The sequence below is a fragment of the Hyla sarda genome, chromosome 4 (assembly GCF_029499605.1).
Source record: "Hyla sarda isolate aHylSar1 chromosome 4, aHylSar1.hap1, whole genome shotgun sequence".
Classification (NCBI taxonomy): Eukaryota; Metazoa; Chordata; class Amphibia; order Anura; family Hylidae; genus Hyla; species Hyla sarda.
In genome coordinates, this window is record NC_079192.1 from 344,304,598 (window position 1) to 344,323,160 (window position 18,563).

Consider the following 18,563-nt stretch of genomic DNA (forward strand, 5'->3'; position numbering starts at 1 on the left):
TTGGGCCAGACATTTACAGAGCTGTTCTCTATGCTAGCTCATAGAGTAGGTTAGTGATTTTCAACCAGGGTGAGGTAGGACCCCCGCCAGGGGTGCTACTCTGGACAGTTCTTAAAATGGAACTTAAACAGTTCTTAAAATGTCATTATGTCTGCAGAAAGCACTGTGTTCCAAAAGGAAAAGAATTTCCTCTGTGATATTCAGCAGCTAATATGTACTGGAAGTATTAAGATTTTTTAATAGAAGTAATTTACAAATCTCTTTAATTTTCTGGCACCAGTTGATTTAACAATAAAAAGTTTTCCACTGGAGTACCCCTTTAAATCTTCCTCCTGGGATGTCTGGCGGTAAGTATCAGTATGATGCTACCTGACACATCATTGCACTGAATGCACACATGATATGCCCATAATGCTTCAGCTGACTGCACTGCTCGCAGGTAAGATGGCCTTGGAGCACATTTGCCTGCCCACTTTGCATATATTATTAATGGCGACCTGTCTACCACAAGCTTAAGTGGGTACTCTGGTGGAAAACTTTTTTTTTTCTTTTTAAATCAGCTGGTGCCAGAAAGTTAAACAGATTTGTAAATAACTTCTATTAAAAATGTTTAATCCTTCCAGCTACTGTCTACTACAGAGGAAATTCTTTTCTGTTTGGATTTATTTTCTGTCATGACCACAGTGCTCTCTGCTGAACTGTCCAAAGCAGCATAGGTTTGCTATTTTCTCCTGCTCTGGACAGTTCCTGACATGGACAGAGGTGTCAGCAGAGAGCACTGTGGTCATGACAGAAAATAAATTAAAAAAGAAAAGAATTTCCTCTGTAGTATACAGACGCTAGTAAGTACTGGAAGGATTAAGATTTTTAATAGAAGTAATTTACAAATCTGTTTAACTTTCTGGCATTAGTTGATTGAAAGAAAAAAAAAAGGTTTCCCCCAGAGTACCCTTTTATACAATTCCATATTGTGTGGCAGAGAGATGGCCTTTACTAATACATCCAGGTGGCTGAGGGTGGGTTTACCTACCTACCAAACTTACCACCTGCCTACCTAAAAAATGAACCTACCTAGCAAACTTACTACCTACCTAGAACACTTAATACCTACCTTAGCAAACTTACTACTTACCTACCTAGCAATCTTACTACCTATGACAAACTTCATTCAAGGGGGTCTTACCTACCTACCTACTTGGAACAATATTCTTACAAGGGGTTCCTTCCTCTCTACCTGGGAAACTTCCTACAAGGGGGTCCTACCTACTTACAGCAGGGTCCTACATACAGGGGGCAAGATACCTACAGGAGAGTCCTTACTACAAGGGCAAACTGTGTACAGGAGGGTCCTACTTTCAGATGAAAAGCTACTTACAAGAGGGTCTTACACACATTGGGAAAGATACTTACAGGGGGTAGACTACCTCCTAGGGCCTGTCACGTACCTGGATGTGGATGTTACTGAGCAGGTAGTGGATCCTCTACCTGTGTGGCTGATGACACGGACCGTATCGGGGAGCGGAGTCTAAGGTGCCGCTGGTCTTCACCAGAGCCCTCCACAAGGTAGGATGGATTTGCTGCGGCAGGCGACATCCAGGTCGCTACCCCCAATACGGCTCGACCACACAGGTAACCGGGCAAGGCGAAGTACAGGAGGATGAGACAGAGGCGTAGTCAACGTAGCAGAAGGTCAAGGCAGGCGGCAAAGGTTCGTAGTCAAAATACGTAGCAAGTAAGTCTGGTAACACAGGTATGGCAAACAGGCAATAGGAACGCTTTCTCTTAGGTAAAGGACTCTGAAGATTCGGCAGGGGGGTGTGGGAGGAGCAGGAACTTATAATGTGGTGTACAGGTGCAAGACTAATAATGGGCGCACTGGCCCTTTAAATTTCAGAGCTCCGCCTCGCGCGCCCTAGGAGACTGGGATGAGGGCGGCGGAGCTGCGTTACAGTGGCAGCAGAGCGAGGTAAGTGACGAGCCGGGATTCGCATGCGAGCGCGTCCCGAGATGCGAATCCCAGCCCCGCCGACAGACGGTGACCCCGGGACACTGCGCTCACTGCCGGAGCGCAGCGCGTAACAGGGCCAAACTACCTACTGGATAGTCCTACATACATGAGGAAAACTACCCACAGGAGGGTCATTTGTACAAGGGAGCAAGCTACCTACAGGATGGTCCAAAATACAGGGGGGCACCTACCCTAGGGGAACTGAAGAAACCCATCTACCCTATCTTGATTAACTCTTTAAAACAAGCATGGCAGAAAGGAAGCCAGGATTTTGGCTCACCACATAAACTCTTTAAAAATGTACTTCCAAGATTATGCTAGAGTTTTTAAAATGCTTTAAGTAGTTGGGAGAATACCAGCTACAAGCTACATATTGGGCCTCATTTACTAAAAGTGTTGGTTTTTTACTAGTGTGAAATGTTTCTGACTTGCAGGATTCCTCTATATTTTCTATGGAGATTCAGATTTACAAGTCATGAACATTTTCTGACCAGCTATTTCTAGGTGTAAATTTCCAGCCATTTATTCAGAAGACAATTCAATAGTAAATAAGTTGGGTTGTGGAACCACACCCCCTTTTGTACCAACCAGGCCCCTTTGTGGCAGACCACGCCCCTTTTTAATCTTTTCACAATGCAATGTCGGGTTTGTCGGATTTTCCTGGTGCACGCTGTCATACACTGTCTGAAACATGTCTCAGACACTATGCGCCAAAATAACTTAAGAAAACCTGACAAAAACTAGTCTGTTATAGCTTAGTAAATGAGGGCCACTGTCTTTATTCTTCAGCATATAACCAAAATTTTATAAAAGGGTTGTCCTTTTCTAATGCTTGTTATTTTGTTAACATGAACACCAAAACTCGTGTACTACCTGAAATTTCATAGACATGTACCCATCAATGCTGCTGTCAGTCACTGGCCACAGTGGTCTCCTGTGTAGCCCTAGTCTTAGTGTTACAAATATTGCATATATGATGCCCCTGGAGCTGTCTTTAACCCCTTAACGACGCAGGACGTATATTTACGTCCTGCGCCGGCTCCCGCGATATGAAGCAGGATCGCGCAGCGATCCCGCATCATATCGCGTCGGTCCCGGCGCTAATCAACGGCCGGGACCCGCGGCTAATACCACACATCGCCGATCGCGGCGATGTGCGGTATTAACCCTTTAGAAGCGGCGGTCAAAGCTGACCGCCGCTTCTAAAGTGAAACTGAAAGTATCCCGGCTGCTCAGTCGGGCTGTTCCGGACCGCCGCGGTGAAATCGCGGCGTCCCGAACAGCTGATCGGACACCGGGAGGGCTCTTACCTGCCTCCTCGGTGTCCGATCGACGAATGACTGCTCCGTGCCTGAGATCCAGGCAGGAGCAGTCAAGGGCCGATAATGCTGATCACAGGCGTGTTAATACACGCCTGTGATCAGGATGAGAGATCAGTGTGTGCAGTGTTATAGGTCCCTATGAGACCTATAACACTGCAAAAAAAAAAGTAAAAAAAAAGTGTTAATAAAGGTCATTTAACCCCTTCCCTAATAAAAGTTTGAATCACCCCCCTTTTCCCATAAAAAAAATAAAACAGTGTAAAAAAATAAATAAATAAACATATGTGGTATCGCCGGGTGCATAAATGTCCGAACTATAAAAATATATCATTAATTAAGCTGTACGGTCAATGGCGTACGCGCAAATAAATTCCAAAGTCCAAAAAAGCGTATTTTGGTCACTTTTTATAACATTAAAAAATGAATAAAAAGTGATCAAAAAGTCCGATCAAAACAAAAATCATACCGATAAAAACTTGAGTCCGATAAAAAATGAGTCTTCATACCGCCCCGTACGTGGAAAAATAAAAAAGTTATAGGGGTCAGAAGATGACATTTTTAAACGTATAAATTTTCCTGCATGTAGTTATGATTTTTTCCAGAAGTGCGACAAAATCAAACCTATATAAGTAGGTTATAATTTTAACCGTATGGACCTACAGAATAATGATAAGGTGTAATTTTTACTGAAATATGCACTGCATAGAAACGGAAGCCCCCAAAAGTTACAAAATGGCGTTTTTTTTCCGATTTTGTCGCACAATGATTTTTTTTCTGTTTCACCGTGCATTTTTGGGTAAAATGACTAATGTCACTGCAAAGTAGAATTGGCGACGCAAAAAATAAGCCATAATATGGATTTTTACGTGGAAAATTGAAAGGGTTATGATTTTTAAAAGGTAAGGAGGAAAAAACGAAAGTGCAAAAACGGAAAAACCCTGAGTCCTTAAGGGGTTAACCCCTTTACTCAATAGCCTGTTTTGACCTTAATGACCAAGGCAAATTTTCAAAATCTGACATGCATCCTCTTATTTGGTAAAAGCTTTGGAATGCATTCACTTATGAAAGCGATTCTGAGATAGTTTTTTCATGACATATTGTACTTTGCTTTAGTGGTAAATTTTGATTGGTGTATTTAGCGTTTTTTCCTTATCGTCCATGATGGCACCTTTGGAGAGACCGCTTCCTTCCTCAGGAGAGGAAACAGGAACTGGAAACAGTTTGCATATAAGGACCATAGGAGCTGCTATTCCCCAGTTCTGTTTCCTGTCCTGCAGATGGTAACTGGGACGGGTCCCGTACTATCCGGGCAGTTTGCATGTAATTATGTGGACTGTCGGGGCCCTGGTCAAATTGTGACATACAGGGTACCTGCAAGCAGCTTAAAGTCCTTCGTATGGGGGCAGCCGCTAAGTCTGGGTGACCTCTCCCCGTCTTGCGCGTGGCGCACGTCTCCCGGTCCCTCTCGCTCCCTCCGGCAACGGCATACGGCCTTCTCCTCCTCCTCTTGCGGCGCGGCCTAGCGTTCGCGATCCGGCAGCGTTCACTTCCGGGAAGAGGGGGGCGGAGTCTGTGTATGCATGCACGTTGCGTGACGTGCGTACGTATTCAGCGCACGTAACGTCAGTGCGCTTTCGCCGGGAGGAGAAAGGGGGCGCTGCGGCCTATTCTAAGTACCCGGAGAGGGAAGTCCTTGCGGCTTCTGACCGGGAAGGACGGAATCTGGCGGCCAGTACCTCTCTAGGATCCAGGAGAGGTGCTTGCTCCAGGTCGGTGACTTATGGAACAAGCGACCAGCATTGAAATGGAGCCCGCTGTGACAGCCGAACCGGTACTATGGTGGGGTAAAGGGACACCTGTCCCATGAAGTCTTTTAATGGTAGTTTTTGTTCATTTGTTTTAGGCTAAGGAAACGCCTAGGAAGGCTAAATATAAAAGTAAAAAGTGTGTTCTTTGTAGAAAGAAGCTGGATCCAAATTATTAAGTTCACATTGTGAAGCCTGTGTTAAAAGGATTGTGGAGGATGTGTCTCCGTCTTTCTCCAAAAGTATGCAGGAGGTAGTCACAGAAGAGATTAAGGCCTGTATGTCTGCTTTGTCATCCATGCAGCCAGAGCCTAGTTATTCCACTATAGCCATCCATTCTTCAGTAACTGGTTGTTCAGAGCAAAGAGATTTTTTTTTATTTGAAGAGGGTGATTTGGATGAAGAGTCAGAAATTTTGGAGGAAGTTCATAGCGGTGCTCTTTTTCCTACTGAAAATGTGGACGGTCTAGTCAGAGTGGTTAGATCTACCATGAATCTTGATGATAGGATTGAGCCTTTATCTGTGCAAGATCGCATGTATGAAGGCCTTGCACCCCGCAAAATGATTGGTTTTCCAGTGCATGACTCTTTGACCTCTATTACAAAGTCTGAATGGCAAAGACCAGATAAGAGATATGCTTTAGTACCGAGCATTATTAAGAGAAAATATCCTTTTCAGGAAGAATTCACCGTCAATTGGGACAGGTCCCCTAGAATTGATTCACCTGTGGCTATGATGTCTAAAAAAGCAGCCCTACCTTTTGAGGATGCCGGCTCTCTAAGGGAGCCAATGGACAGAAGGGCTGATGGATTTCTTAGAAGAGCCTGGGAAGCAGCAGCAGGCTCCTTCAGGCCAATTATTGCTACCACATCTGTGGCAAGATCTTTAAAGGTCTGGATTGGTCAGCTGGGGGAGCAGATCAGGGATGGTGCTCCTAGAGACCAATTGCTTCAATCAATCCCTACCTTGGCAGCAGCAGCAGACTTTATATCGGATGCTTCTGCAGACACCCTAAGACTATCCGCTAAAGCCTCGGCCTGTACCAACTCTGCCAGACGGGCTATTTGGGTTAAAGAGTGGAAAGGAGGTGATCTTGCCTCCAAATCTAAATTATGTGCTATACCCTGTGAAGGCTCCTTTCTTTTTGTGACTGATTTAGATCTAGTCTTAGAGAAAGCATCGGATAGGAAGAAGGCCTTTCCCTTAATCCCTTCCTTCCCTATCCAGAACAAGATGCCCTTTCGTGGAAGAGGAAGGGTGGAATTTTGGAGAGGTTCATACAGGGCCAGGCAGTGGCGAGGCCAGAGAAGAAGCAGAGGTTTCATGTTCACTACCCCTGAAACCTCCAAGTGGTCCAGTCAGCAATGACTTAAGGTTCCCGGGGGGGGGGGGGGGGCAGGTTGTCTCATTTTCTTCCCCAAAGGGAGAAAATTTCTGCAAGCCACTGGGTTTTGTCCACAATAAAAACCGGTTTAAAAATTGTTTTTTCATGTCTCCCGACTCCCAGATTTGTTCCAACAGATCTCCGAAGGTTTCCAGAGAAACAGGCTGCCCTGGAGAAAGAAGTTTTCTCCTTGATTCAGAAAAGAGTTCTGGTTCAGGTTCCGGAAAAAGAGCGAGGTCTGGGATACTAATCCACGCTCTTCCTGGTAAGAAAGCCCAATGGCTCCTTCCGCACTATAATAAATCTCAAGCTATTGAATCGTTTCCTTAAGTACCACAAATTTCGGATGGAAACGATTCAATCAGCTATCCTGAACCAGTACTGTTTTATGTCACCTTGGACTTGAGGGACGCATATTATCATGTCCCGATTTTCCAAGGTCATCAAAAAAATTTAAGGAAGGCAGTAGTCTTGGGAACCTGTCTGTTCCACCTCCAGTTTCAGGCGCTTCCCTTTGGCCTATCACAGGCTCCCCGAGTCTTCACCAAACTTATGGCCGAGGTGATGGCCCATGTAAGAGAACAAAATATAGTCATAGTTCCGTACTTAGACGATTTCCTTTTGGTGTCAGACTTGGAGGAGCTCTTGATTCGGCAGGTTCTTCAGACTCAAAAAATTCTGTTGAACCTAGGGTGGGAAGTGAATCTAGACAAATCCCTCCTGGTCCCTTCTCAGGTATGCACATTCCTGGGGATAGGCCTGGATTCCACCCATCAAATCTCCTTTCTTCCCCAATCCAAGGTGATTTTGGTCAGGCAGAAAGTGTCTCAGCTACTGAAACTAAAGGAGCTCCCCATAAGGGAGGCCATGTCTGTCCTGGGCCTGTTAACTTCTTGTATCCCAGCGGTTTTATGGGCTCAGTACCATTCAAGGAGGCTACAGGGACAAATCCTGAGCCAGTGGGATGGAGTCCCCGATTCATTAGACACTCACGTGACCCCTTCAACCCAAGTAAAGAGGTCCCTTCTCTGGTGGGTAGATCTGGCGAATCTAGAAAAGGACATTCATTGGGTAAAAAAGAACAAATTTTGCCTTACTACAGACGCAAGCCCCCGGGGTGGGGAGCCCACGGAGAATCCATAATCCTTCAGGGTCAATGGAGTCAGGAGATTTCCAGAGAATCTCAGAACCTAAGGAAATTGAAGGCAGTCCTGTTCGCCATTTCTCAATCCGTTCCTCTGCAGGGCGGAAAAGACCTAAAAATTCTGTCAGACAATTCCACAGAAGTTGCCTACTTAACTCCTTGGGGACAAAGGGCGTATGCATACGCCCTCGCGTCCCGTCACTTAAGGACGGAGGGTGTATCCATACGCCCTCGGCATTTCCGATCACTGCCGCTCGCCGGGCGGATATCGGACCGGGATGCCTGCTGATATCTATCAGCAGGCATCCCGTGACAATGCCTAGGGGGGTCCTGAGACCCCCCCATATCGGCGATCGCAGCAAATCGCAGGTCAATTCAGACCTGCGATTTGCCGCGATCCGGAAAGACCCGATCTCCCGGAAAATAAGACTGATCGGAGCTGTCAGAGACAGCTCCGACCAGCCTAAAGCATAGGAGCGAGGTGGCAGTGTTGCCCCCTCCTATCCCCTGCCATTGGTCGGTCAGGCTGACCACCAATGGCAGAAGGGGGGCGGGGGGGGGGGTTACAGTTCATTTCCCCCCGCTCTGCGCACCGATCGAAGTCGGTACAGAGCGGGGGGAACACGGACGGCGAGGTGGGGGACATGGCCCCGCTTACCCGGACCGGAGGAGGCGGCGGAGGCAGCATAGACGAGCAGCAGCGGCAGCAGGAGGAGCGACGGCCGGAAAGTGTGGCTGAGAAGGCTGCAGTGAAGATCGCGATAAGTGATCTTCACTGTGGCCTTCTAAAAGCTGCAAAACTGCAACTCCCAGCATGCCCAGACAGCCAAAGGCTGTCTGGGCATGCTGGGAGTTGTAGTTTTGCAACATCTGGAGGGTCACAGTTTGGAGACCACTGTGTAGTGGTCTCTAAACTGTGGTCCTCCAGATGTTGCAAAACTACAACTCCCAGCATACACTGACTGTCTGGGCATGCTGGGAGTTGTAGTTTTGCAACATCTGAAGTGGCACAGTTTGGAGACCACTATATGGTGGTCTCCAAACTGTAGCCCTCCAGATGTTGCAAAACTACAACTCCCAGCATGCCCAGACAGTCAGGGATGCTGGGCGTGTAGTTCTGCAATATCTGGCCCTTCAGATGTTGCAGAACTACAACTCCCAGCATGCCTGGACAGTCTGGGCATGCTTGGAGTTGTATTGCAGAACTACACGCCCAGCATCCCTGACTGTACGGGCATGCTGGGAATTGTAGTTTTGCAACAGCTGTAGGCACACTGGTTGGGAAACACTGAGCTAGAGTCTGTTTCCTAACTCAGTGATTCCAACCCGTGTGCCTCCAGCTGTTGCAAAACTACAACTCCCAGAGTGCACTGACAGACCGTACATGCTGGGAGTTGTAGTCTTGCAACAGCTGGAGGCACATGGGTTGGAATCACTGAGCTAGAGTCTGTTTTCTAACTCAGTGGTTCCCCACCAGTGTGCCCACAGCTGTTGTAAAACTACAACTCCCAGCATGTACGGTCTGTCAGTGCATTTTGGGAGCTGTCATTTTGCCACAGCTGAAGGTTTGGGGTGCCCCCCCCCCCTTGGGGCGCCCCCCACCCCCCCATGTGAATGTACAGGGTATATTCACACGGGCGGGTTTACAGTGGGTTTCCTTCAAGGAAACTTACTGTGAACCCCCGCCTGTGTGAATGTACCCTAAAAACACTACACTACAATACACTAACAAATAATAAAAAGTAAAACACTACACATACACCCCCTTACACGTCGCCCCCCCCCCCCCCCCAATAAAAATGAAAAACGTCTCATACGGCAGTGTTTCCTAAACGGCGCTTCCAGCTGTGGCAAAACCACAACTCCCAGTGTAGCCGGACAGCCATAGACTGTCCTGGCAGGCTGGGAGTCTTGCAGCAGCTGGAGGCTCCCTGTGGGAGACACTGCCATAGGATTTTGGTGGAGACAAGCCCCATCCTTGTAACCGGGTCCACCCCTACTGCAAATTCCTTACTCAGGCCTCAAATGAGCATGGCGCTCTCTCACTTCAGAGCCCTGTCGTATTTCAAGGCAACAGTTTAGGGCCACATATGGGGTATCTCCGTACTCGTTAGAAATTGCGTTACAAATTTTGGGGGGATTTTTCTCCCATTACCCTTCATAGAAATGGTAAATTTGGGGAAAAAACCTGCACTTTAGTGAAATTTTTTTTTTTTCATTTACACATCCGAATTTAACGAAAAGTCGTCAAACACCTGTGGGGTGTTAAGGCTCACCGGACCCCTTGTTACGTGCCTTGAGGAGTGTAGTTTCCAAAATAGTATGCCATGTGTTTTTTTTTTGCTGTTCTGGCACCATAGGGGCTTCCTAAATGCGACATGCCCCCAAAAACCATTTCAGCAAAACTCACTCTCCAAAATCCCATTGTTGCTCCTTCCCTTCTGAGCCCTCTACTGCGCCCGCCGAACACTTGACATACACATATGAGGTATTTCCATACTCGAGAGAAATTGGGTTACAAATTTTGGGGGGCTTTTTCTCCTTTTAACCCTTGTAAAATTTCAAAAACTGGGTCTACAAGAACATGCAAGTGTAAAAAATTAAGATTTTGAATTTTCTCCTTCACTTTGCTGCTATTCCTGTGAAACACCTAAAGGGTTAACAAACTTACTGAATGTCATTTTGAATACTTTGAGGGGTGCAGTTGGGGTGCATAATGGGGTAATTTATGGGGTATTTCTAATATGAAGGCCCTTCAAATCCACTTCAAAACTGAACTGGCCCCTAAAAAATTCCGATTTTGAAAATTTTGTGAAAAATTGGAAAATTGCTTCTGAACTTTTAAGCCCTCTGATGTTTTCCAAAAGTAAAAACATGTCAACTTTATGATGCAAACATAAAGTAGACATGTTGTATATGTGAATCAAAATATTATTTATTTAGAATGTTTATTTTCCTTACAAGCAGAGAGCTTCAAAGTTAGAAAAATGCTAAATTTTCAATTTTTTCATAACATTTTGGAATTTTTCACCAAGAAATGATGCAAGTATCGACAAAAATTTACCACTAACATAAAGTAGAATATGTCACGAAAAAACAATCTCGGAATCAGAATGAAAAGTAAAAGCATCCCAGAGTTATTAATGCTTAAAGTGACAGTGGTCAGAGTTGCAAAAAATGCTCCCGTCCTTAGGGTTATAATGGGCTCCGTCCCCAAGGAGTTAAATCATCAGGGGGGTACCAGATCCCCTTCCCTCATGAGGACTTGTCATCACATCTTCAGACTGGCAGAGATGCATCTCAGCTCCTTGTTTGCTCTCCATCTCCAAAATCAGGTGGCAGACTATCTCAGCAGACATCGCCTGAACCAAGGGGATTGGTAGTTAGATCAGACAATCTTTCTCCAGATCTGTCAACGTTGGGGTACTCCCCGCATAGATCTGTTCGCCTCAAGGGCCAACAGGAAAGTAAAAGATTTTTTCTCCCTGTCACCAGCGGATCATCCCCTGGGGATAGATGCTTTTTCACAGAGTTGGTGCAGGGTCTTCTTTATGCCTTCCCTCCGGTCAGGTTACTTCCCAGAGTCCTAAGGAAGATCAGAGAGGACAGGGCGAGAGTAGTGGTCATTGCCCCATTTTGGCCCCGCAGGGTATGGTTCACCTGGTTGAGGAAGATGTCAGTGTCAGATCCCTGGATCCTTCCAGAGTCCCCGAACCTTCTACATCAAGGTCCAGTTATGCATGCCGAGACCTCCAATCTGCATCTGAGGGCATGGCGGTTGAGCGGGGCATCTTAGAGCAAAGGGGTCTTTCTGATTGTGTTATTACTACTCTGTTGGCGGGCAGAAAAAAGGTAACTTCTCAAATTTATTTAAGAACTTGGAAAGCCTTTGGTAGATTCATGCAAAACCCTATTGATGTTCTTAAAACTCCTGACATCCCAAAAATATTTGATTTTTTGCAAGCGGGTCTAGATAAACAGCTTAGACCCAGTACTTTAAAAGTTCAAGTGTCCGCACTTAGTGCTCTTTTTGATTATAAACTAGCGGAACATCCCTGGATTAAAAGATTTCTATCAGCAACAGTTAGGATGTCTCCGGTGGTTAGACCATTGGTTCCACCTTGGGACTTAAATATTGTCCTAAATAGTCTCACTAAAACTCCCTTTGAGCCATTAGTTGAGGTTCCCTTAAAGATTCTTACCTTTAAGCCTGTGTTTCTTTTGGCAGTCACGTCCGCCAGGAGGGTTGGGGAAATTACTAGTTTCTCTATGAACCAGCCCTATTTGTCTGTCTTTAATGATAGAGTGGTGTTGTCTCCTGATCCAGCGTTTCTCCCCAAGAGGGTCTCTGACTTCCATAGAACTCAAGTTGTGATTCTACCTTCCTTCTGTGAAAATTCTAAAAATGACAAGGAAAAAGAATTCCATTGTCTAGATGTTAGGAGATGTCTTCTTCATTATTTGGAGATATCTAAAGATTGGCGCCTATCGCCTAAGTTGTTACTCCAATTCCAGGGGCCGAATGAAGGTAGAGCAGCTGCTCCTAGCACTGTGGGGAGGTGGATAAAAAAATCCATCCAGCTAGCATACACTTCTGCAAATCTAAATCCCCCTTCAGGGTTTAGTGCTCATTCTACCAGATCAGTTTCTACATCCTGGGAAGAAAGAGCCTCAGCTTCTATTCAGCAGATCTGCAGAGCAGCCACCTGGAGTTCACCACATACCTTTTACAAACACTACAGGTTGAATAAAATGAGAGATGAGCTTTCCTTTGGTCGTAAAGTTCTCCAGGCAGTAGTCCCCCCCCCCCCCTAATTATTAGTCTAGTCTTCTCACTCTCCAAAGGTGCCATCATGGGCGATAAGGAAAACATAAATTACTCTTACCGGTAATAGTTTTTCGTTGAGCCCATGATGGCACCTACTAATTCCCTCCCACGTTATATGGGGGGGGGGGGGGGGAAAGGGGGGAGATATATTAATATTTTCTAGCTATGTATGTAGGTTATAGTTGATTATTATTCATTGATAATTACTTTTGGGTTGTTACTCCTTGATACTTGCTTAAGAACTGGGGAATAGCAGCTCCTATGGTCCTTATATGCAAACTGTTTCCAGTTCCTGTTTCCTGTCCTGAGGAAGGAGGCGGTCTCTCCAAAGGTGCCATCATGGGCTCAACGAAAAACAATTACCACTTGAATGAAGATGAAAAGAAAAGATAGGCGACTCACCACTTGTAGCTTGCAGAATTTCTTCTTTATTTAAAAATACTCACAGACATGTAGCGGAGAAGAGAGGGTAGTGGGGGGACACTGGATGGCGACCAAGCTCCGTTTCGCACAGACTATGTGCTTCCTCCGGCCATGAAAAACAATTACCGGTAAGAGTAATTTATGTTTTTTTGTAAATTAAGTCACATCTACAATAAATATACTTTATGTTCCCATTATTTGATAAACATTATTTAACATTTTTAGAATGTTAGGGTTTATAACTTAAGTAGCAATTTTCCCGATTTTCAAGAAAATTGCAAAATCAGATTTTTCAGGGACCTGTTCAGTTCTGAAGTGGAATTGAGGGGCCTGTATGTTACCCCCATAAATCACCCCATTTTATAAACTGCACCCCTTAAAGTAGTCAGAAAGACATTAAAGAAGTTTATTAACCCTTTAGGCATTTCACAGAAATAAAAGCAAAGTGTAGATTTTTCATTTTAATAAATTTTTTTCTGTAACACAGTAGGTGTTGACAAAGAAATAAAACTCAAGATTTATTCCCCGAATTCTACTCTCACACAGGCCTCAGACATGAAGGCGTGCTCTGTGGATTTCGAGACATCCTTTTAGTTTAGGATATTTTGTTGGCATCATATAAAATTACAGGGGCATGCATTGATACATGTGACACTGATCATTTTTTATTTAATTTTTTATGAGGTGGTATACATAAAAAAAAAATCTATTCTGCGGTTGTTTTAAATTTTTTAGATCGTTCGTCATGCGGTATAAATGACATGTTAACGTTACACTGCAGGTTGATATGATTACGGCAATACCAAATTGATATACTTTTTAAAAATATTTTAGTTCATTTATGGCATAAAAACTATTTAAAAAAAGTCATGTTTGTAAGTCGCTGCATTCTATGAGCTGTAACTTTTTTTTAATTTTTTCACTGACGCAATTGTGTGAGGACTCTTTTTTGCAGGACATGTTGATGTATTTGGGGTCACTATTTTTTGGGGTGTATTATACACACAATTTATTTTGTAATTTTTTTATATTTTTCTTTTTTTTCATTTTTTTAAATTTTTTTATTTTCACACTTTTTTACACTTGTTTTTTTTTTTTTTTACTATTATACACACAATTCAATGAAGTACACATCTGTACTCATTGAATTATGCCTATGTCTGTCAGTACTGACAGGCAATAGGATAGATCAGTCCTTACTTTAGGTAGGAACTGATCGCTCATGTTGCCATGACAACAGAGGCCAGTGTAAGGCCTCCGGTCGGTAAACATCAGCGCTTTGCCTTCACTTTGCAGAGCACCGATCAGTGACAGAGGGAGCTCCCTCCCTCTGCTACCCTGTCACTGAGACCTCAGCGTCCACAGGGTTAACCCAGGATCGGAGTGTAGCCCGCCGGTGGCCTCCTCCGATGGGGCCCCCCCTCACACACTGATCGCTTCACACAGTGAAGAAATGGAGGAGAGGGGGAAGGAGGAGACCCGCACCAGATTCCTGCTATTGGTCTGTCTTTACTGACGGACCAATAGCAGCGATCGCTGGCAGGGTACCGCTGTGATTGGTCCCTGGCCGGCTTCAGGGAGGCTCGGCTGTACAGCACAGCCGAGCTCAATAAACTTTTTGACATTCGGTTTGTTAAAAACAGTTATGTTATGGGGTTCTTCATCTGCATTATGTCATGCAATGCTATGAGTGTTCTTTGATCAAGACTTTGGTTATACTTTATGATACCTTGCAGTATGTTATTCTCATCTATAGAACAGGATGCAATGTTACCTTTTAATAATTATCGGTGATTGATTTTTTTTTGTCACCTTTTGCAAAATATTAATTGGGTGGATTAAACCCTGTAAACATTAAAAGTTAAGCTTTCGGCACCTTATTTTCTTGATTTTTTCAAATGTACAGTGAAACAAATAAAAATTATTTGTAGGGCAAAACTGAAAACAAAACACCATTTAGCAAATTTTGGGGGCTTCTGTTTATGCCCAGTGCACCTTTTGGTAACAATGACACATTATCTTTATTATGTAGGTCCATACGATTAAAATTATACCCAATTTATATATGTTTTGTTTTATCTTACTACTTTAAAAAAATGCAAACTTTTTGTACGAAAATTAGGATGTTAAAATTGTCCAATACTGACCCCTATAACTTTTTTATTTTTCCGCATTCAGGGATGTATGATGGCTCTTTTTTTGCACTGTGATCTGTATTTTTTTTTATCAGGACCATTTTTGTTTTGATGGCACCTTTTGATCGCGTTTTAATAATTTTTTTTCTAGTAAATGAGGTGACCAAAAATTCATTTCACTGAAATTTTTAAACGCTTTCACCTTTAACCGTGTGGTTTAATTAACATTATATTTTAATAGTTCTGATATTTGCACACGTGGCAATACCACACATGTTTGATTGTTTTTATTTGAAAAGTGGGAATAGGGGGTGATTTAAACTTTTATTAGGGAATAAATGCATATTTATTACTTATTTTTTTACACTTTTTTTTTTTAGCCCTTATAGGGGATTATAACATGCAATCTTCAGATTGCATACACTGACCAATGTTGCTCCATAGAACAGCATTGATCAATGTTATCAGGGCTCTATTGCTCCAGCCTGCCCTGGCTGACTGGATCTTTGGAGCACCGATCGGACGGTAAAGAGGAAGGTAGGAGACCTCCCACCTCAGCTGATCAGAATGCCGTGGTTTTGTCACGGCAGTCCCGATCAGTCCACTGAGGTAGCTGGTGTCCCGATTCGGCTGGCTGGAGGTGGATCCTCTGTGCCAGAGAGGGATTGGCGTGGACCGTGTCGGTGGACCGGTTCTAAGTTGCTACTGGTTTTCACCAGAGCCCGCCGCAAAGCGGGATGGTCTTGCAGCGGCGGTAGCAACCAGGTCGTATCCACCGGCAACGGCTCAACCTCTCTGACTGCTGAGATAGGCATGGTACAAGGGATAAGGCAAGAGCAAGGTCGGACGTAGCAGAAGGTCAGGGCAGGCAGCAAGGATCGTAGTCAGGGGCAACGGCAGGAGGTCTGGAACACAGGCTAGGAACACACAAGGAAAGGCTTTCACTGGCACAAGGGCAACAAGATCCGGCAAAGAAGTGCAGGGGAAGTGAGGTAATATAGCCAGGGAGCAGGTGGAAGCTAATTAGGCTGATTGGGCCAGGCACCAATCATTGGTGCACTGGCCCTTTAAATCTCAGAGAGCTGGCGCGCGCGCCCTAGAGAGCGGAGCCGCGCGCGCCAGAACATGACAGCCGGGGACCGGGACAGGTGAGTGACTTGGGATGCGATTCGCGAGCGGGCGCGTCCCGCTATGCGAATCGCATCCCCGCCGGCAATGTCAGTGCAGCGCTCCCAGTCAGCGGGTCTGACCGGGGCGCTGCAGAGAGAGGGACGCCGCGAGCGCTCCGGGGAGGAGCAGGGACCCGGAGCGCTCGGCGTAACAGCTGGGAAGAGAATTTACTGCATTTAGACGCCGCAATCAACTTTGATTGCAGCATCTAAAGGGTTAATGCCGAACATTGACCTGATCGGGATCGTCATACACCGGTAGCCAGCAGTGGACATAAATGTACATCCATTTTCGGGAAGGGACATGCTTTGGCCTTTGGCAGTAGGGGGAAGAAAAAAAACATACCTTCCTTGCTTTCCGGCCACTAGCGAGTGAGGTTCCAGTACAGAGACAAAGTGCTGCACTAACAGGAGTGGCAGTGTCTCACAATGACCACAATCCCATAAGTTTAGCATTGGGGAGGGTGCTGTATTTTTTTTTTCACCTCCCTGAAGGACAAAATATATACTCTACACTACTTTGCATGGCTTGTAAAACTCCATATGCCAATCTGCGGTCTCTTAAAGCAGACACACTACTTCTCTCGTCCCATGAATAAATTTTTTAGGCAAATATGATATGATTTTTTTTGACCCAGTCACTTAGGGACTATAGAAACAGCACTCATCTCCATTAACTGTGACTTGCATTGTAGCTCAGTATTTTGCCACCACCAGTCAGACCTATTTATTTTAGGATGCGAATGGAGACGAAAAAGCACTGGGCACACTGGTTCTGGTCAAGCGGTTTATTTGCAGGTGGAAATGCTCAGCAATAATTGTTTAACTACTCGCTACATAGGCTGTGAGAAAGCTACCTGCGAGTCACAAAACAATTGTTGCTGAGCATTTCTACCTGCAAATAAACCACTTGACCGGAACCAGTGTGCCCAGTGCTTTTTCGTCTCCATTCGCATTGTGGAAGTCTGTCCTGTATTAGGCTGAGAGCACCGGTGGTCATTGCCGCAGACGCCTGGAGGTTTGTTGTGTCTTAACTTGTACTTGTGGGATAAAGTGCCAAGCAGTGCCGGCGCATTCCTTATCTGATAATCTATTTATTTCAGGTGTGAGACAGTGACAAGAATAGTGGTCTGGGATTGGTATATTTCCTGAAGGTGCCTGTCATATTTAACAGCCAGGTTTCAGCAGGCACAAATATCATCAAGGGAAAGCTGGATGAGATATGGGAAATCCAGTTAAGAGTTAAAGGGGTACTCCGTTGCTCAGCATTTGGAACGGCAGGGCTGTGATGTCACGAGCTCTTGACGTTGAGCAGCGGAGTACCCCTTTAAATCTCTAGCATACCATAGCTTCTAGGGACTTTTGGTAAATCCTAATTTCGGGTCTTGATTTTTATGGAATAAAAGGCAGGATTGGCATTGGGACCTTTCATTACGCTTTCTGGGTCACACCAGGTTTTCAAACAAGTCCTGTCCAGCACAGGTGCTGAATTCACCTGGTTACAGGGTGGTAAAACTATCTGAAAGCAAGTCTGCTGGAGAGGCTGGGAGGAACCTTATCCTCAGGTGGGAATTGTACTCTAGAAGGCTGCAGCCTCAAAAAGCAGACTTTGCGACAAGCGTTAGTGGTGTGAGGTTCTGCCTTCTAAAGTTTGTTTTGGCCAATAGTAGACAACTTGTATAGTGAGAGTCACTTAAAGTATTTACATAGTGCTGGACAAGCAGGTTTTGTTCAGTTCTGTATCAATGTGAATATGGCTGTATGTTTTTGGAAAAAAAACTGCCTGAGAAACCCTGCATTTGAACTGTGTCACTGTCTCTGACTAATTTTTTTTGTTTGTCCATCTCTCCCACATAGGGCACAAGAGTATGTCAGACATCAAGTTTTGTTGCAGAAATTTCAATCCATCCATCTAAATGAAGTTTAAAAGAAACTATGGACTTAAGAACGCCATGCATACTATATGGAACAGATCTTCAGTTGCAGAAATGTTTGCAATATATCTGCCACACGTGAACCTATGGCAATGAGTCAGGTGATTTCTCTTGCCAGCTAGCAAACATGGGCACAGGGCATTTAAATTTGTATATTGCACATTATTTTCTAAGAATATTAAGATGCATTAATACAATGTTTATTTGTTGTAGGCCTTTGGTTGTGGATTCTGCAATGAAATTCTGCTACATATTGCACAGGAGGGGATGTAAACATCCAATGGATTTTTAAATTAGACTAGCTCCCCTGCATAAGGTTTATGCTGCATGTAAACAGTCTTTGAGCATCATATAGATGACTAATATTGTAATGTACTTTGCCACGGTAGAAGTCTCCTCCTCCTCATGAC

At 44.7% G+C, this 18,563-nt stretch overlaps 1 protein-coding gene across 1 annotated transcript in view; it reads left to right on the top strand.

Moving 5' to 3' along the window:
• Positions 1 to 11,315: 11,315 nt before the first annotated feature.
• SLC4A9 (solute carrier family 4 member 9) overlaps positions 11,316 to 18,563 on the top strand; it is a 167,348-nt gene continuing 160,100 nt past the window's right edge. Inside the window, exon 1 of the mRNA XM_056569903.1 lies at positions 11,316 to 12,192. Coding sequence (XP_056425878.1) covers positions 11,316 to 12,192 — 877 coding nt within the window. The remainder of the gene's footprint in view (positions 12,193 to 18,563) is intronic.